The following is a 20,896-nucleotide window of genomic DNA, read 5'->3' as shown; positions in this document are numbered from 1 at the left end:
AATGGGTCTCCACACAGGCAGACGTTTGTTAAGAAAAGCACAACAAAGGCTGTGGGACCAGGACCAGGCCGCAGGGGCTCAAGGTCTCCTCCTCCACAAAGACTCGCTGGAGCCCGTTGCATGCTGGGTGTTGTAGTCTAGGACGGAAACCGGGGAGGCGGGGCTGGACGCGCAGAGCGTGGCTACGCATGCGTGGCGTGCGCGTCATTTCAAACCGACCAATCAGCTCCCGCGGACCCCGTCCATCGCGGCTGTTGGCTCTGCGGTCTGGGTGTCGCGCGCGCGGGTCTGAGTGGGAGGAAAGCGTCGGTTGGCGAAGGGAGGCTCTGAGGCCCCGGACGGCAGAACCCTGGAGGACAAGGTCAGAAGGCAGCGGGAAGGGGCCACGGGGAGCCCCATGCGCCTCGGGGGCTTCCTTGGCCTTGGGCCTCGCGGGGCCCTCGGAGGGAGGATGCAGGCCTCCTCTGGGCCGGAGGGAAGCCACGGATCGCCTCCTCCTTCTCCTCCTCTTCCCTTTCCTTCCTTCCCTCCCTCCCTTAGCGCCATTCCCGTCCCCGTATCTCCGAGGAAGAGGTGTGTGTGTATATGTGTGTGTGTGTATATATATATATAAAATTAGGTATAAAATACATACACTATATATATATATATATACACACACACACACACATATATACACAAGATACATACATATATTTATATATTCGTATTTGTCTGTGTCTTTTTTAATATATATGTGCGAGCGCCTATATATATATATATATATATTATAGTAGCTAAAGTACACACACACACATAATATAGTATATATATTTGTGAGTGTGTTCCATACAATAATATATATATATATATATATGATACATATATTTATATATGTATGTGTGCATGTCTCTATATATAATAAAATATAAATACATATATTTATATAAGACATATACATATACTAAAATATAATATATATAATATATGTGCTTATATATATATATGTGCTTATATATATATATATATATATGTATATATATATATATATAAAATTTCTAAACTGCTTATCAGTGAACCCGTAGCGGTTTGCAATGTGTAAACTAATTTCCCCAACAAGCTGGATACTCATTTTAGCTACTTATGTAAGGATGCAAGGCTGAGTGGTCCCTGAGCCCTTGGCTGGGATTGAACTCACAACCTTGTGGTTTGTCAGGGAAAGGCTGCAGTACAGGCATTTAACCACTACACCACCAGGACTCTATACAATACATATCATATTATACACAGTATATACATATATATAAGATACATATTTCACACACACAAAGTGATCCCTCCACATTTGCTGGTCGTATGGGCATAAGACCCCCGTGAATGTGGAAAAACAAACAAAGCACAGCTCTTTTTCCCTGAGAGGACACTGCTCTAGGAATCCCCATGTGCTCCAGTGCAGCTCTGGGGTCAGCATCTGCCAGAAGTTGATCACAGAACCATGTTGGAGGACCTACAAATGCCTAGAGGAGCTCCTAGGTTCTCCAGCACAACTCCATGGTCAGCTTCTGGCAGAACTGAACTGGAGGACCTAGAGAGAACACATTTATTGAAACCACAAACAATTACATCCGCAAAAGTGAAAGCCACATATGTGGACCCCCATGAAGGTGGAAAAACCACAAAATAAATGAATAAATAATAAACTAAACTAAAAATAATGTATGCATATATGTGAGCGTCAGTGTGGTGTAGTGGTTTGAATGTTGGGTTAGGACTCTGGGGACCAGGGTTCAGTTCCCAGCACAGCCATGAAAACCCACTGGGCAACCCTGGGCTAGTCACACTCTCTCAGCCTCAGAGGAAGGCAATGGCAAAGCCCCTCTAAACACATCTTGCCAAGAAACCCCTGTGATAGCTTCAACTTAGGGTTGCCATAAGTTGGAAACAACTTGAAGGCACACAAAAGGAAATATTTATGTATTTCCACACGTATATGTATGTGCATATATAGGTACATGTTTGTGTGTTGTGCTGTTGCTTTCCAACATATGGTGACCCTAAGGAGAACTTACTATGGGGGTTTCTTGGCAAGATTTGTTTGCCTTTGCCACTGTGACCTTTAGGCCCACAGGTTCTTTTCCCCTTAAAACATAGTCTGAGGCTTTTCTTTCCGTGGAAATATCCCTTTCATACTTGGTCCTTTTACTGGCCCCAGTTCCTTTTCTTAATAAGTGACTCAGAGATGGGCTCCCAGTGTCCTTAATCTATTAAGTGTTTTAATATAAACTACCTCATGCCACTCCTCTGTAAACAAGAAGAAATACAAGTTTTATTTACAGATAGAACTTAAGTTAGTATCTTTTTACAGCTGGCTCTCAGACTGTGTGGTTTCATTGTGTACATCCCTTCACTTCTTACAAACTGCCTTTGTTCCAGTTCCCTCACTGACTTCGTTTCAATTCAACTTGCTTTCTGCTTTTTCTTAAAACAAGTTATTATAATTCACCTTTCACCAGGACTATGTATCTGAGAAAGTCTGGCTCAATTCACAGTTCACATCCCCTCAGAACAAGGCGGGTATGAGCCTTGTATGAGCCACCCTGAACTAGCTCTTCAGCTCTCAAATGATGCACTCATATATTTTGCTAAACAGCTTCTTTCATTTTAACTTGCTATTCCTTACATGGAAGTCTGAATTCCATTACTTCACTTCTAACAGTACATGAGACCCTCATACGCCTTTCAAGAGCTCCTCCCCTTTATAGTCATTCATCAGGCAGGCCCCCACCGTTGCAGCCAGCCTAACCCTGATTGGGGAAAATTCCACTCTTCCAACGACTCTCCACTTTTCTTCTGAGGCTGAGAGAGTGTGACTTTCACAAGGTCATCCAGTGGATTTGATGGTCAAGCAGAGATTCAAACCCTGGTCTCCAGAGTCATAGTCTGGAGCCTATGTCTCAAGCCACTATAGCACACTCTGTATTAGATAATCCATTTGTGCCCTTCTAGTTAGCCTAATAACAGTACAGTCGCCCCTTCTGCTTTTGCAGACTTGAAGTCTGCGGTCTCGATTATTCACGGAAGGGTGAGGCCCATTGGCGCTTGGCCATTCAAGCCAGTGGGGTTTTAATATAGGCAGGTTTCTGTTTTTGCCGGGGGGGGGGGGGGTCTGGAATCGATCGCCCGTGAAAACAGAGGGACAACTTTATACAGATTTTGGCATTTCTCATATTGAACCCTGATCTCCAGAGTCATAGTTCAACACTCAAAGCACTACACCACATGGTCTCACACGTGTATACACACGTGTGTATACACACACACACTCACATGTATATGTATATACTGTGCACTCTTGCGCACAAATGCACACCCACATATATGTAAATATGAAGGCAATAGCAAACCACTGAACAAATGGTGCCAGTCTAACCATGAATTGGAAATGATTTGAAGGTACATAATGACAGCAAGAATATGTGTGTGCATCTGTGTATTCAGGCACACATCTCTCTCTTTCTGTATGCGTGTTTATGTGTATATGGGGCTGTATATACCGGTCGTTAAGGCTGGTCTGGGGGCGGAATCAGAGCATGGCAACCACATGATACACCCCTGACTCCACCACCAGGCTGGCATGGTGCCATGCACCGGGCCACAGGGCGTGTAGCGTAATGGCGCTCCTCTGGCACTGCATCTACATGACCCAGCACCAAAGGAGCATGTAAAAGCGTGCACTGGCGCCTATGGAGCCCTTTCTTGGGATGGAAAAGTGAGATTGGGGCCATGGCATGTAATTTCCGTGGCCCCAATCCGGCGCTAAAAAGGGTGATCTGTTGAGCCCCACAGTCTTTCAAGTGTATCATTTACTTTGGAAGCACCAGTTAGCTTGAATCTAAGAAAGAATGGGCTGGGCTGGGCAACCAGGTTTCTGCTTATTAGTTATTTATTTTTGCAATTTGACATTGCCAACTCAAGGGCTGGCTTATAGTTCAACCTATAGGCTGGTAAATGTCGATCTAGAGTAGGGATAGCCAATTTGTGAGCGTACGGATGTTGGCCTGCAGCTCCCATTGCTTCTCACCATTGGCTGTGTGGACTGCAGCTTATAGAATTTGCAGTCAAACAACAAGATGATTAGCCAGTATAAATATTTTGCATTTGAATGGGTAAACATAATTCTTTTGTTGTGAAGATTTAAACTATAAACATTGTTACAAAAATGCAAGTTATTTAATAGAACTTTTTTCATAAAAGCTGTTGATGTAATTCCTCTTCTAACAGTTTTAGACAAAGATCAGAAAATACTTTCAAAATCTAGAATTAACTTTTGTAAACTCTTATTCAGATGACTGGGTCAAATGAATTTAAGTTGAACCAACCACCAGAAGATGGAATCTCATCAGTGAAATTCAGTCCCAACACATCTCAGTTTTTGCTCGTTTCATCTTGGGACACTTCTGTTCGATTGTATGATGTTCCTGCCAACAGCATGAGGCTCAAGTATCAACACACAGGAGCTGTGCTTGACTGTGCCTTTTATGTAAGTGTTTATTTTACCATTTTGTGTTATTGACTCCTGGACGTATGAACAGGAGGAGATGGATGATATGATTGGTTCACTTGGTAGATAAAGCTTTAGACTGGACTCCATGGCACAATTTGTATTGTAGCAGCAGGCTCTTGCCTGAGATGACCTGTCTTGAAGCCAGAAGACTGTGGAGGAGCAGTCACCTTACCTGCTAATATCTGGTGTATAGGTTTTTTTTGATGAATTGGTGGAACATACTACTGTGTTTTAAAGCTGTTGTCAGATTGGTGTTTTTCTCTACATAGTATGGAGAAGGAAAAGAATTGCTTTCTCTACTTTAGAGAAAACTTATTTAAAATAGGCCTAATTCTTTTAAAGACATTATTTAACCCAGATTTTGGTAATCAGCAAATACATCCCATTAATTTGGTTATATCTGTTCTGCTTCACATTAAAGTTAGATTTTGTTTTGTTTGTAAGTGAGGCAATTACTTTTTAGATTTATAAGATTCTGTTTGGTCAACCAGATAATATGCACAAATTTCTTGGAGAAGTGAAGACAAAAATGTGTCCATTTTGACTGATAGGAGTTGCCAGAGGAGCTAATTCAGCAGTACACTCAACCCTCCCTAGACCTAGAGATTCCTAGAGCGAATACTCTACTAGGCCTTTGTTGCTCTTCCAGTGCAGTTCTGTGGTCAGTGTCTCTCAGACGTTGACCGCAGAGTTGCATTTTCACTAAAAAGTGAGATATCCTCCATCCATATTGAGCTTCTGACAGCTAGTCAAGAGCTATATTATTTTGGCAGAACTTTGGCTTTTAAAACACCAATTTAAAATGTGTTTATAATTTTTTATTTCATATCTCTTTGTTTATGCATCCTTTGGGGCCTTTGTGAGCAGAAAAATCAATCAAAATAATAATTATATGTTTGTATCAGTTAAAATAATAATAATAATAATAATAATAATAATAATAATAATAATAATAATAGGATTTATTTATATGCCACCCAATCACTGGGAATCCAGGCAGCTTACAACAGAGGGGATAATAGACAGTTCCCTGTCCTCAGGTTTACAATCTAAAAAGACACGACACAAAAAGAGAAGGGAATGGGGGGGGGGGGGGGGTTAGGGGATCAGGTCCAGCATTCTTCTCTCCCTCTGAGGCCTGGACCAAGGCAGATGGATTGGAGGGAAGGCTCTTTTTCTTAATCAAGGCCGGGCCGATGGCGTTGGGCCTGTCCTTTCGCTCCCTCCCAGGCCAGAAGGGGCTTGTCAACATTTTAAAAATTCATTGACAGTCCTTCTTAAAAACAATGTTGGGTGAAAACCTACATGGAAATATGGGAAACCAGTCACATTGTTTCTTTATTATTCTGCTGCTTTTGTATGTTACAAGTACTGTAGTTCCTATATACTTCTTGTGCCTCAGTATCTCATCCAGATTAATTAAATTTTCAGCAATGATATCGGAGTATTGTGTCAAATGCACTGAATATTTAGAAATGTCCATACTCTAGTGAAGTATCTGAAGCTGTTTGTGCAGAGGATGAGTTTCAGTTTACTGTGTAGATAATTTTTAAGTATCCTGAGTGATGTGCAGCCCCATACTGTTTATTCACCTGATCTATTCTGTTTTGGGCTTAAAGAAAATGGGAAAGAAGTTTGCTGTAGCCAGAAGATTAGCAATGCCAAACCCCTTTTCCAGATTCTTTCATGTATGAATCAGGAAGAGCTGTGCTATTACTAAGTCTTTGTTTTATTGATCTCTGAGGAACATTGCAAGAGGATTTTTTAAAAGTACATTTTAAATATTTGTCAGTTCAGTTACAGATACAGGATATAACTTTGTTTTTTTTTCTTTTCAAGGATCCCACACATGCCTGGAGTGGAGGATTAGATCGACAGTTAAAAATGCATGACTTAAACACCGATCAAGGTAAACTAATCTTGAAATGCAGTAAAGTCTGTAGAAGTAGGATAAAACAGACTGTTCTTCAATAATAGGGTTGCAATCCTACACCTATATCCCTGGAAACAAGCCCCATTTATAGCATTCAGAGTAAGCATGTATAGGATTGTGCTGAAATAGAAAACAGAAAAGTATTGAATAGAAAGCAGAAAGATATGGTGGCTGCACTTCCTCAGGTATTAGTAGAGATAATATTAAAGTGAAATATAAATGTTTTCTTTTTCCTGCAGTTGCAGAGGTTGATATTTATTATGCCATATGGTTTTATCTGAGTAGTCTTTGTGGTTCCATTTATTGCCATACCGTGCTCCTCTTGGTTTTATTTTATGTATTTAATGCTTTATTAAACAGTACACGGTTTTAGTCTGCTAAGGAGGAGAGGGTTAGTACATTGTAATAAGAACCTGTGGCTTTCTTTCTATCTGCATACATAAGTTTAAAAGGAGGAGCAGGGGACTGTCAACATTGTGTAACACATTACATACAGTAGTTTTTCTAGCTGTGACGATTTAATTTGTTCTTCCTTTTCCCAGAAATGTATTTATGGGTAATTTAAAATCCCAGAGTTCAGTTTTACAGTCTTCTTCACTTTAGTCAAAAAGGTGGGCACAATCCTATTTTCAAACCATCAGGAGCACTGAGTTCATACCCTCTCAGTATGCAACCCAGTATTTGGGAGATTTTTAGCACCTCCTCCAATGTCCTCTTCAGGGTTGCTTTTGTTCAAAAAGTATAATGTGGGACTTCAGACCTTTTTAAAGGGGTAATGGGAAGAAATAATGCACATAGACAATTTTTTTCTCCATAAAAGGTTATCTTACAAAATGCTTATATTTGAAGAGTTCTTGGCGGTTGTGATGGAGAAAACTGTTGCTTGAATTTTTGTGATATGAGTACATAATTGTAGATTGACATGCTATCTGCTCCTCAACCACAGATCTACTTCAAAGATAACAAGTGGCTGTTGTGGTTGGTACATGGAAATGGAAGATAAATAAGGTTATCCAGTTACTGTGATATGTTCTGTGTGGTGCAATTCTTGAGCATGATCTGGAAGCTGCAGTTAATGCAGAAGGCAGCTGCCCAGCTGTTCTTAGGTGCTGTTCCATATAAGCATTTATCAGCTTTTTTTCAAGGCTTTGCACTAGTAGCATATGTGCTTCTGATTTGGATATTAGCAGTCTAGCAGCATGTCCTAAAAGCTACTCAGATGGCTTCAGAGGATGAAATTAGATGCTGTGATATTGTAAAGGGGATAAGATACTTCCAGGGTGTGGGTTGCTTGAAGTCTTTAAAGATATTGGAGACTTGAGCTAATACTGTGGAGGAAAAAGCTATTTAAAATAACCAGTAGAGGATTAAAAGTCCAGTAATTTGTTTCTTTCCCAAGCTGAAGAAAGAAAGTAAGGTATTATAGGATAAGTATTCAAGTTCACTTTAAAAGCTTCTAAAACAGTTTAATACTGTATAGTACATAGATAAAATGGATGATGATGTGGAATAGAGGTTTTATTGACAATCTTTTGTTGGAAGTGGCTGATAACTCACAAGAGGAAAAGGCATGAACTAATGCAGTCATGCCACATTCACCAATTATTAGTTCTTTATAGCATGTCATTCATGGCTAACATTTTCAGAGGAATCCAGCAGAGCTAGGTGCACAAATCTCTTTTGTTTGTTTGAAAGTCTCTGCATGGGTACCAACTCTCTCCTTAAGCTTCTTTGAAATACTAAGTTGATATCTATTAGTCTACATTTAACACTTCAAAAGCGTATATCTATTGCAAAGATTAGAGGATCAAGCGTCCTTTGAAAGATGCCCCAGTGTGCACATACATTAGTGAGTGACACATAAGACTCTGACTGCTGTACGAATATTTCTCTCTTCTTTTCATTAAATTTGGTTTCCAATAAGACTAGTATAGCTATGTGTATTAATCTCCTTTTCTTTTTAACAGAAAATCTTGTTGGCACACATGATGCTCCTATCAGATGTGTAGAATATTGCCCAGAGGTGAATGTAATGGTAACAGGGAGTTGGGATCAAACAGTCAAGTTATGGGACCCCAGAACACCCTGTAATGCAGGAACTTTTTCTCAGCCTGAAAAGGTTTGTATTTAGGTAACAATTCTACTTATTAGAATTAAACCTGTTGAATATCATGAGCAGACATTCATAGGATCACACTGTCAGTGACATAATTTTTAATACAATTTGGGAATGCATTTTGAGATTTAAAGGATTAATGCCTTTCCAATTATTAATTGACCTAATCAATTAACTAATGAGCTAATCAGAAAAAATATGAGTGCAAAATTACAGACTTCTTAAGGGTTTTTTTCAGTTACATCAGAACAAATTTAATTTTTCAGTTTTTTTTTTTTACAATGGCCTGATTCTGATATAACAGCAACCCATGGTTAAGAGCAAAAGAAGATGGAGAGCTTCCATTTCTGGATTCTTCTCAACTGTAATTTCTGTTTTGTACTTGTACTTTTTTTTTATTATAAATTACAGTTGGTCAAGAAGACAGGATATCAAACCAGGTTAATACTGCCAGATAATACAGTGCAGTTTCCAGTTGTACAACAAGTAGTATGGCTAGATATCACAAGAACTAATACTTGTGAACTACTGGAAGAGTCACCAGAACTCCAGATTGCACACTCTTCCTCTAACTTTGCATAAGATTTAGGCCAATATTTTTCTTTAGTGTGAACCAGATCAATTTATTTGCATAGTCAACTGTTGTGTGAATATTAGAGAGGCAGTTTTGTAGAAATCATGGAGATTAGCGCACAGCTAAAAAAAGTGACTTACCGTTACAAATTCAATTTGAATTTGAGATACTGTACATCCAAATACTATCACATGGATGGAAGTTTAAATCTGACTCTTCATTGGTGTTGTACTTTCTGCAGTGGAACAAATAATGTACACACTGTGGAAATGCTCTTGGATCCAGTAGTTTTTGTGGAGCTGGTACTGATATAGGTATCAAGTATTGTTTTTTAAAATCAGTTATGATTGTTTTGGTTACATCTGGATTAAACCCTGTTAATGTGCCCTGTGTGGGGCTTCCCTTGATTGTGAGGAAATTACAACTGGTGCTGAATGCAGCAACTGGAATGTTTATAGGAGCTGCTCAGAACATATTAATATTGTTTCCTCACTTTATATCACATTCTCTGGGGAAATTGGCATTCAAGGCAGCTTACAGAATTAAAAAGTATTGTACAATTTACATAAAACATACAAACATTTATCATTAAAATACAATTAAGTTATCTTTGAACTTTCAGTTGCAGAAGATAGATTTGATCTCATTTTTTTGGCTTACAATGAAAAAAACCAAACAAACCCAAATTCTCTGAAAACACACTTATTCCAGTCTACATTTGGTTGCACTGTGCTTGAGAAGTACTCTGAGCTGCTATTTTTTCCAATTTTAAAACTGTAACTATGTTTTCATGTGACTTAGGGCCTAAACAGACGGCCCCTTTGAGTGCTGGATCAGGGCTACAGCAGCTACATGCCGCAGCCTCAATCTGGCGTTTTTCTGGGCCAAAAAGAAGCGGCAAAATGCCCCTTCTTTTTGGGCTGGAAAAAGGGTGTCCTAAACACTGTGGTGGCAATTTTCGGCGCTCCTTTTGGCGCACAGCATATAGGTGCCACACCACCAGAGTGCTGCAATGCTGCTCGCTATCAGGCTGAGTGGGTGGCATGATGGCGGTTTGGAGGCAGAGTCAGGGCATGCGGTGGGTGGCTGCCATACCTCCACTCCACCTTGACGTCAGCCCTTTTGCCCAGTCTGTACAGCCCCATAGAGCTTAGAAAACTGCTTTGTGAGAGCAGTGCACTTTGAATAGCAAGTTAAAAATCTTTCCAATAACTAATAAATGTAAACAGAAAGTTTAATGATAACAGCTTGGTTATTTACTTAGTCTGTATTCAGAGTCTAAAAGTGAGTAAGATGTAAGTAATAGGCATGCGTCCTGGAATAGATTTGGGTTGGGGTAAAGTGTTGTGATCCTTAACAGACGCCAAAGAATAATTTGAACTCTGTAACTTTCATGTTCACTATAGTCTCATGGTATAGTAATTGTTTCTGAACACTGATTGTGTTCATAGTGTTCATTATTTTTTTATCTGAACTTTTGCTAGTCTTCGGATCATTTTCATTATTAAATGCTTGCAAGTGTGAAATGTTTGTTCTTCCTGTTTTCTACCACATTACTGCTGTTAACAGGGAAGTATTTAAACAGTCAAGGCCACATCATGTCTGGGTGCTTAGTATTGGAGTCACTGCCCATCTGATCAGAATAAAATTGTATTGTTTTTCTTGTGATTTATAGTTGTATGTAGCATGTAGAAAACTGTGATGAATTGCTCACAGAATGCCATATAATAGATAGTCACACTGAATCAAGCTGCTTATTGGTACTGTGAGGTTCATTATGTCACTTTTTTAAATGTTGTCTCTGATAAATGTGTATACCTAGCCTATTTCATGACATTGGTTTCATTTGATTTATGGCTGTGGAATATAGAAAGAATACTTTACAGAAGTGACATCAGTTTGTTTGCAAAGAAGATTTAAGATAGATAATATTTTTGATGTAATATTTTCTGTATGTAGTTTTTCATACTAGTGTTTTGTGTTATCACATTTTATACTATAGTCAAGTACTGAATATATAATAATATGATTTATCATTGGCGTTTAAACATTTCCTGTTGTCATATAAAATGTGAAATATGCGTTTATTGTCTAAAGTCTCAAGACATTGGACAGTTCAGTTTGTGCTTAGTTCTAGTGATCATTAGAAATAAAGAGTTTGTAATTGGATACTAGACTGCATCATAATGATATGGAATTATGAGAAGATGCCTTTAGTGATACAGTTTGTGAGCACTAACCAGTTTTTAGTAGGTTATTACATTGAAAGCATTTTGCCTGATATGGTTTAAATTCTTAGTTTGCAGTTAAGTTTTTATTGTAGTCTTAACAGATTTGAGGATGAGTTTATTTTAAAAGACTATGGAATTGTTCTCTAAATTATAGTGCACCCGTGTCATATGCAGGCATGCTATATGTGGCTTTCAGCTTATGCTGAAAGCCGCGTGACAACCAGGAAATGGCGCGCACGCCGCTGCGTACACAAACTCCATTATTTTCAATGGGGCTGAAGCATATGCGGAATTTGCCTTAGGCGGGTTTGTGTGTGTGTGTGTGTGTGTGTGTGTGTCCGGAACGTATCCCTTGAGTAAGGCAAGAGCACACTGTACTTGTATAATTGAAGTTGGTGTTAGTAAAAAGCATAATGTTCAGTGTAACACCTTTGTCTTTTCCACTTGCCAGGTTTTCTGTGTTTGTGGCTATGGATCTGTAAAACTGAATGATAGTTAGGCATAATTGAAAGCCAGGTTAATTTTAACATGACTGTATCAACACTTGAGAGCCAGTAGTGCTTTGAGTGTTGGACTAGGACTGGAGGCCAGAGTTCAAGTTCTTGCTCGGCCATGGAAACCAACTGGGTGAACTTGAGCAAGTCATACACTCTCAGCCTCAGAGGAAGTCAGTGGCAAGGCCTTTCTGAATTAAACTTGTCTAGAAAACCCCGTGATAGGTTTGTCTTGGGGTTGCCATAAGTCAGAAACTCCTTGAAGACACACAACAACAACAATATCAACACCTAGCTAGTATAGATTTTTACTGACTGAAATTTTAGGATAAATTATTTTTGTGATCCTGCTGTAAATGCTCTTCTACTTCATAACCTCACCACGGCAAAGTGACTCTTGGCAGCTTGAGGGCCTGTTTGTTCCTTCCCTATCTGTCCATTTTTCTCACCAATAAACCCTTTTCTCCCAGTCCTGCTTTCTACTCTCAGAGTCCAACAGTGATGATGCAACATTGTACCTGTATCTGGGAGTGTAGTCCAACAACATGTAGATGGTTGCATTTTGTGTAATCTCATTAGGAAGTTAGGCTTGTCTCTGTAGGTTTCTGGACTGCATGGAAGAATAAAGGTCTTCCATGAAACATGGATAAATGTATTTCAGGCATGTAAGAGAACTGAAGAAAGATAGGCACCAAAACAGTTGTGCCCTGCGTTTGCAGCCTGAATGACACAGGTTTATCTATATGGTGAAAACTGAAAACTCAGTGAGAATTACGTCTCACAGTCCTAATTGATGTCATGAAAACCACAAACAAAATATCCATTGTACTTCCTTCATTTCATGCTCATCACATAATTGAACAATGAAATTATATTCATTCTGGAAATCAAAGCAGTAGGATTTTGGCATTATGATATGGGCCAGTGTCATATAAGGAACATATGAAATTTATGCCAAGATTTTGCATTGGACTTGTAACTATGATATCATGACTATGCTCCATCTGATTCAACCATCAAAATCTATATTGATAGACAGGTCTGCAGTGGTAGTGAGTGGCGTGTTGAAGGATGATGTGTTGCGTCTCCTTCCACCAATGTGCAGTGATGTAACATGTGTTGGTGCATGCCTTGTCACACCTCCACTCGCTGATTGGAGGGAGCTGGAGCCATTGTCCTTCCATGTCCTGTTCATCAGTGCTGCAGAACGCTGTCCCTCAGTATACCTGCCTAGATCTTAAGATTCGGTTTGAGGGCTTTGTGGTCATGGCAATCATGTCATAATTGTAAATGTGAATGCCAAATAGTTAAGAGATTATAAACCTAATTTACAACATTGTAACTACCTAATAGGGCAGGGTACCAGGGATTGCATTTCATGGGCAGTTAAATCTGACAATTTTGGCCCATTTTCCCTGTAATGTGGTATGGCAGGGTTGGGCTGCTTTGGTGGGTTTAGGGCCAATTTTTGCTCTGAGAAGTCCCTAGGATTTGGGCAGATTATCTCCCTCACAAAAAACAAAAAACAAAAAACAAAAACAAACAAACAAAAAAACAAACAAACCCTAAAACAAAACCAGAAGTGGCTGCAAGCATACTTTTGGTGAATTACTACTTTTAGCCGGGGAGGCCAGGTCCGCAAACCAGTTGTGTGAATCTCAAATGTGGCTGTATTTTGTCTACCCCTGTGTTAATTGAACACACTTTCTTTTGTGTTACAGTGGTACCCCGGGTTACGAATTTAATTCGTTCCGCCGCCGCGTTCGTAACCCGAAAATCTTCGTAAGCCGAAAAAGCCATAGGCGCTAATAGCGAAAGCCGTGATTTCGTGCGAAAAAGCGCCGAAAAGCACCAAAATTTTTTTCGTAACCCGAAATAACCTTCGTAACCCGGAACAGTTTTTTTCAATGGATTTTTTTCGTAACCTGGAAATTTCGTAAGGCGGCGCATTCGTATCCCGGGGTACCACTGTATATCCACACTGAAAACAAGCCCCTGCAGTGAATCTGAAAAATATAATATTACTTCTGTATTTTTTCCCCAAGGTGTATACACTGTCTGTATCTGGTGACAGACTGATAGTGGGAACAGCTGGTCGGAGAGTTCTGGTGTGGGACTTAAGGAATATGGGTTATGTTCAACAGAGAAGAGAATCAAGTCTAAAATATCAAACTCGTTGCATCAGAGCATTTCCTAACAAACAGGTATTTAAATTGTGCCACAGAATTTCACTGTAATGCCATCTGAAAGAAAAAATGGTCTTCATTGTATCAGCTGTTGAGATTAATCGTTGACTTGCTTATTTTATTTTGCATTGTGTTCATTTTATTGTTGACAAAATAGAAATGATATATTTGATTTTCTTCTGAGATTTAGATACTGCTAAGATGTTTGAAAACTATGATAACTTTATTGTGTTAATTCTGAAACGATTAGAGTTTTGAATTATACAGGAACCACTAGATTAGCATAGATGCCAGGTTCCAAGAAAACTCATTTTCTGGGAAATGCTTTTACAGGTCTTACATAAAACTATTTCCTTGGGAGTCCTTTATGGCCAGGCATGAACTTATCAGGTGCAAAGAAAATTAACATCTGAACAAGAAAGTCTTTGATTCACTATTCCCTTCTCTGGGATTCAGTGTAGTGTCTAGCCATAATTTTAGGCTCTTTCTGAGGTGGAAGAAAATGAAAGGAAAAAACTTTTGATAGTAAATGGTAAGATATATATTAGATACAGATTTATCTTATGCAGAGGAGGCATTATATGAAACCACATTTCTTCTGATATTATTTACAAGCAAAGGTTTACCACAGCAAGTAGTTTCTTGAGATCTTTTCTCATTCTTTAAAAGCCTTAGTGCGCACAGTCTGTTTTCATAAATTATCAGTAATGTCAGAATCCTATTAGAGGACTTAGTTTTTTGTGGGTTTTTCAGGCTATGAGCCATGTTCTAGAAGAGTTTATTCCTGATGTTTCACCATCAGTTGTGGCTGGCATCTTCAGAGAATGCTGGCATGGAAGAGAGTGGGGTATATATACTGTTGATGGAGGGAAAATGATTTGCATTTTAATCTGTGTATTTTTCTGTTGTTGAATGGCAAGGCCTACAAGGTGTCTATTTACTTAATGATCCATTGTGTACTGGGAATCCCCCTTAGCCTTTCATTTGCATTTGCTGCATCTTGCTTTTGGTGTTTTTCAGGACTGGTAGCCAAACTTGGTTAACGTTAAGAGTTTCTTCTTTCTTGCTGAAATTGACCAGGTGTTTAAGGATTTCAATGGCTTCCCTGTGCATTCTGACTTGATAGTTTTTGGCATGGTCCAGAATTTCAGTGTTTTTAAACAGCATTTTATGCCCAGGATGGTTTATAATATGTTCTGCTCTGATAGCTTTTAGGGCTGAAGGGCGGGGTATAAATACCATAAATAAATAAATAAATAAATAAATAAATAAATAAATAAATACTGTTTTTTCCCAGCTGGCCCAATCTGCAGTGTCTCTTGTGTTCCTTGATTTGTGTCTGAACACTTGTTTGGTGGTCCCTATGTAGATTTGTCCACAGCTGCATGGTATACAGTAAGTTCCTGCAGCTGTGAGAGGGTCTCTCCTGTCTTTCGCTGAGCGCAGCATTTGTTGGATTTTCTTGGTTGGTCTGTAGATTGCCTGGAGTTTGTGTTTCATAGCTCGAAAAACCAACAAAAACTATGGAAGCCTTTGATTTAATATTAGGTAACAATTATTAAAGTACAGTTTCTTTAGGAATTTTTTCTTAAGGCATTTAATGTTCATGAATCTCTAGGACTTGAGTGCATTTGTGGGTTTCAGTAATTAAAATGTGAGATGCAGAATTGTCTACGGTTTATACAGTTTGTATGTGTATGAAAAATATGATTAGCAATAGCAATCCTTTTTGTGTCCTGTAGGGTTATGTGTTAAGCTCTATAGAAGGCCGTGTTGCAGTTGAATATTTGGATCCAAGTCTGGAGGTGCAGAAGAAAAAATATGCTTTCAAATGTCATAGACTGAAGGAGAATAACATTGAACATATTTATCCAGTTAATGCCATCTCTTTCCACAATGTCCATAACACATTTGCCACAGGTAATATAGAAACACAATTAATCTTATTGTTGCTGATTACTGACAGTCTGTGATCAGATTCATCAGTTATATTGCTCATGTTCATGTGAAATGGTACTTTTCTCCTGTGAGTTTTTTAATAAGTTCCTTTTAAACAACCCCAAATTTACAGTTTAATTATAATCTGAAACATATCATTCTACTTTGTAGTTGGTTTGCACAATAGTAAATCTGGTAAGACAGTTGTGTTTGACATTATTCTATAATAACCTAGACAAAATATCTTAAGTTCTTGCACTACATGCACAGTCCTGTGAAGAAAATAGTTGAGATTTTACTTCTCAGTCCAGGCTTAATGGTAAGAAACTACAGAAATAAGTGATGGTTTGTCCTATTCATGCTAAATCTGTCTGTAGGTGGTTCTGATGGTTTTGTCAATATCTGGGATCCATTCAATAAAAAGAGACTCTGCCAGTTCCATCGCTATCCTACCAGTATAGCATCACTAGCCTTCAGTAATGATGGAACCACTCTTGCAATAGCATCATCATATATGTATGAAATGGATGACATTGAACATCCTGAAGATGGTATCTATATTCGCCAAGTGACAGATGCCGAAACAAAACCCAAGTGAGTATGCTTCACCTGTATTTGAGCTTTTTCTATCGTTTATTCCAGGATTTATTAATTTCCCTAAATTCATGAATAGCATTATTGATTCATGGTAGATAGTGCAGCTTGACAGTAGGACTGGAGTTGATTTTATCTTGTTCTCCCCAAGCTTTCAATATCCGTAGGTTGATAGACGGCTGGTGGATAAAACTGTCTACTTGTTTTGTAGCAGAAGAATGTCAAACTCATTCTTCTTGAATAGGCACTATTATATGAAAGCATAGTATTTATTACTAGCTCATTGCTTTAAAATTAACTTGAGGAATTCAGGATAATTCCTATGGACAAATCTAATTATATTGGATCTTTAACATTTCAAACTATCGGCAGTCTTTTTGTGCATAGATTTAGGCTGTAATTTGCAATATGCCACAGCTGAACTGGATATAGGAATTGAATAAATTGCAAGAAAAGAATTTTAAAGTGATGTGTAGCTGTTTGATGACCAATGTTATGTCACCTAGCAAAGGAAATAACTTTCATTGCCTAGAGCTCAAGAATCTACACAAAAGCTAGATGTGTTGTGAAATTTTTTTTCCTTAGCTACACGTACATTCAGTTTTGCAACTTCAGCATATTGGAGTGGCAAGAAAATGTCTTTCCAAAAATTGTGTTTGGAAGCTTTTTGTATTGACTGTTTCCACTATCAACTGTTGGCCTGCCTACTATTACCATAAATGTCTTCAGAATGGAAGAGGGGAGAAGGGAAGGGGGAACACAGTTGCATGTAGGGAAAAAACCTGAAATGTCCTTTATGATATTGTATGCATGCATATTAGTAAAACAGTAAGAACACCTAACATTGAAATGGTAAATTCTCTTATTATGCAGGAGAGCAAAGGAGATACATTCATGCTGTTTCCTATTCAGAGCTCTTGACTAAGCTGTCTTCCTTCTTTACTGTGTGTATAAGTGTGTGCTGAGTGATCACACAAGTGAGGGAGAGGGGCTTATGTAGTCATATATGATTTGTGTAGACTCATTTACCTAAGTAAAAAATTGACAGAGTAAGAAGACTATGAGTGGTCTCAACACCTGATGCATTGTTTGTAATTTGTATCATGCAGCATTCCCAGGTTGTGTATCCCTTATCCAAAATGCTTGAGATAGAAGTGTTTTGGATTTTGGAATTTGGAATACCTGTATTTGCATATGTATACATTAATATCATGGGAATGGGACCCAGGTCTAAAAATTAATTTCACTTATAGTTCATTTACACCTTATACACCTAGCCTGAAGGTAGATTTGTACAATATTTTAATAATTTTGTGCACAAAACAAAGTTGGTGTACATTGAACCTTCAGAAAGCAAAGGTGTCACTGTTTCAGCTATCCATGAAAAAAGTTTTGGTTTTTGGAGTATTTTGGGTTTCAGAATTCTGAGTAAGGAAAATTCAACCTGTATTCCATACAGTATTTATAATTGAACCAGACTATACAGTCCTTTATTAGTCTTCATGGAAATCAGTGACCAGAACGTTTTCCATACCCATTTCATCTGAGTAGTGATTTCAGCAGCATAATGCATGTCAGAAAAAATGCTGCAGAAATTCAGGATCCCTGAGAGCAGCAGTTATTATTTCAAAATTTATACACTTGTCCCTCCCTTTTCACAGACTTGGAGTCCACGGTCTCGCTCTTCGCCAGAGGGATCAAATAAAGTGCGTAGGCCATTATTTTCCATGAGACTCGAATATTTGTGAGTCACCATGTTCGTGGGGGGAAGGTTCAAAACGGATCCCCATGAATTGGGAGGGGCTACAGTATTTCCCTTTTCCCAAGATTCCATATGGCAATTCAGTTAAAAAAAAACAAGTCAGTAATTGAGATGCAGGGAAGCAATATGTTGGAGAAGGTTACTGATTGTGATCAATTTCCCCAAGATGTCCTGATAGTGAATATCCTCTAAATTTGCTCACAACTCTTATTAAAATTTCAAGTTATGGTACAAAACAAACAACAAAAACATATGAATGATATAAATCGTATTGTACCTCATTGACCCAATTTGTTTTTGATACTAGCCCTAACTGGACCTTTGGTTCATCTTTCAGATTTGTTTGTCAGTTATCTCACTTTGTACTGTTAGGGTAGTATGAATCTCTTAGGTTGAGTTAAACATGCAGAACCTCAGTGTAATGAAAATTACATTAAAAAAATATTTGGATCCAATTCCCACATTATACTTTTTAAAGTGGGACTGCTCCTGCAAATGACTTGCAAAATGACAACTGTAACATGGAAAATGGCTGTCAGTGGATTGAAGATCTGACCATATCATTTTGATTTCAGCTGTTTCTAGCCTTGTGTTGTATTTGCTAATTATAGGGATGCTTCGTTCTGCTTTCTGAGGAGGTTAATCTACAATTAAACAATATTTCCTCTTGGCTGTCCATTATTTTCTGAAACAGATGGTTCATCATTTCCTGGGTTGTTAAACACAGCAAGGTTAAGGTTAGACTCTTGGGAATTAGTTAGTTTTGAATCTTATTACAGGATGTAGAAGCAAAACTAATAAGAATAGTACTTAATATCATTTTGTGGCTGCAAACAATTATTTATTAGCAAACAATTGATCCCAGAAGGGCAAATTGTTTGAATTGGTAATGAGCTGAGACAAGGCAGAGCATATCTGTGTATTTGCAAAATAATTGTAACGTAATTGCAATGCATTTAGACAGGCATCTTTTTCGACTTGTTACTGGCTTTAAATGAATTTCTGAAACAATATGTTTTTCTGACATGTTGCTTATGCCAGCCTTTATCCAGATGCTGAAATTCTTGCAGTAATGCATGGAAGTAATCTTGTATCATGTTGTAAATTGTTACAATGATGTTTTAACTCTTGAGAAATTTGAAAATGCCAGGAAAGAGTAAACATCTCTGTGTGTCTGAAATTCATCCAATGTATGAAAATTACTTGTTTGGACATCTTGTTGAAGGTTCATTTGGAATGTTAAGGAAATATAAACAGCTGTCTGAAATGTGTTTCTTCATTTGCAGGTCTACTTAACGTCGGACCAACATGCTTCAATATCTGTCTCCCTCATAAGATGTCTCCTATCTACTTCTGACAAGACTTGTTTAAAATAAACCACTGTATTAAATAAAGATTTGTTTTAATATGATGCTTTCAATGAAACTAGTGTTAGTGTAATAGTTTAGTGTGCTCTTTATCACAGGTGAAGAACATCTATTGATCCAGATAATATTGAATAGCAATGCTTATTAGCCCTACCTAGCATAACCAGCAGTGAGTGATGTTGTCAACAACATTTGGAGGACTACATGTTCCCCATCCTTGCTCTATATTATTATTTTAGCACATGCAGGAATCAGTGTTTTCTTCACATGAACAATAAACTGTTCTGTAAGACAGATTGTTCCTTTGAAATCTTACATTTTTGTAGTTGAACTTTTGTACAGATTTAATAATGGCTTAACTGTTTGAATAAATAATATTTTCAAAACAATTATTGTTGCTAAGGCAGCAGTATGTTGTACCTTTTCCGTCTTGGCTTTAGTGAAGGAAACACTAATAGTCTCTTGTTGGGCATTATGTATTCAGTAGATTCTCTTGCAAACACATCTTAAATTCTAAGATGAAGAGAAAGTATCTTACTAACAGCAGTCAAACCATATTTGGTCTGGCCCTTCATACTTAATGTGAGAACCAAAGAAGTGTGTGTTATATACTAATGTACTTACATAACATACATTCACATACAAAGAGTGTACAATAAATACTTTGCAACTGTTTCCCCTTGCAAATTAGATCCCCTCATTGTTTTCATTTTTAAAAATTTGCAATACTGAGGAGTGGAAATCATGATACACCATTTTAAGAAGGTTTTTTTTTTTGGGGGGGGGGGGGGAGGATATTGTTTTTAGACATGTGCCAGTTCCATAGGCATAATGTGTACCTGTATCTGATGTGTTTTTTAATCTTCAGTAAATGTTCTATATGTATTTTCCTACATAGATGATAATGAACAACTTTATTTGGAAGCATTGGTTACTTTGCACAACTAAAGATACTGATTGGATCTTACAGTTTCAATAGTGCGTGATCTTTTTCCCTATTTAGCACTTCTAGAAGTAACCCTAGGTACAATCAGAACAACAACAGCAGAACCTATTTTTAGTGTTTGCAGTTACATACACTCTTTTATCTTAATATTCTGACTATGCAGATGTCATGACTTTAAGGTTACATTATCTTTTCTCCCCTCTGTTCCTTGC

The 20,896-nt window shown here is 38.1% G+C and overlaps 1 protein-coding gene across 3 annotated transcripts; it reads left to right on the top strand.

Annotated features, from left to right (window-relative positions):
- Nucleotides 1-226: 226 nt before the first annotated feature.
- Nucleotides 227-20,127, top strand: BUB3 (BUB3 mitotic checkpoint protein). Of its 3 annotated transcripts, XM_042460087.1 has the most exons (9): nucleotides 227-361; nucleotides 4,325-4,519; nucleotides 6,383-6,452; nucleotides 8,444-8,595; nucleotides 13,937-14,095; nucleotides 15,820-15,997; nucleotides 16,393-16,609; nucleotides 18,271-18,315; nucleotides 19,658-20,127. In XM_042460087.1, exons 2-9 carry the CDS (start codon nucleotides 4,325-4,327, stop codon nucleotides 19,665-19,667), a joined length of 1,026 nt encoding a protein of 341 aa, XP_042316021.1. In that variant the 5' UTR covers nucleotides 227-361; the 3' UTR covers nucleotides 19,668-20,127. The 3 variants fall into 3 exon arrangements, with proteins under 3 accessions (XP_042316021.1, XP_042316022.1, XP_042316023.1); XM_042460088.1 differs by lacking the exon at nucleotides 18,271-18,315; XM_042460089.1 differs by lacking the exons at nucleotides 18,271-18,315; nucleotides 19,658-20,127 and having other exon boundaries at nucleotides 16,393-16,613.
- The last annotated feature ends 769 nt before the right edge of the window (nucleotides 20,128-20,896 follow it).

Source organism: Sceloporus undulatus, chromosome 3 (assembly GCF_019175285.1).
Source record: "Sceloporus undulatus isolate JIND9_A2432 ecotype Alabama chromosome 3, SceUnd_v1.1, whole genome shotgun sequence".
Taxonomy (NCBI): Eukaryota; Metazoa; Chordata; class Lepidosauria; order Squamata; family Phrynosomatidae; genus Sceloporus; species Sceloporus undulatus.
This window is presented reverse-complemented; position numbering and strand designations above follow the sequence as displayed.

What these genes read in the sequence shown, in the direction of transcription:
- BUB3 (XM_042460087.1), top strand. Translation starts at nt 4,325, where the DNA reads ATGACTGGGTCAAATGAATTTAAGTTGAACCAACCACCAGAAGATGGA. An exon ending in TGACTTAAACACCGATCAAG is followed by an intron (nt 6,453 to 8,443) that starts GTAAACTAATCT and finishes TCTTTTTAACAG; the next exon opens with AAAATCTTGTTGGCACACAT. An exon ending in CCATAACACATTTGCCACAG is followed by an intron (nt 15,998 to 16,392) that starts GTAATATAGAAA and finishes ATCTGTCTGTAG; the next exon opens with GTGGTTCTGATGGTTTTGTC.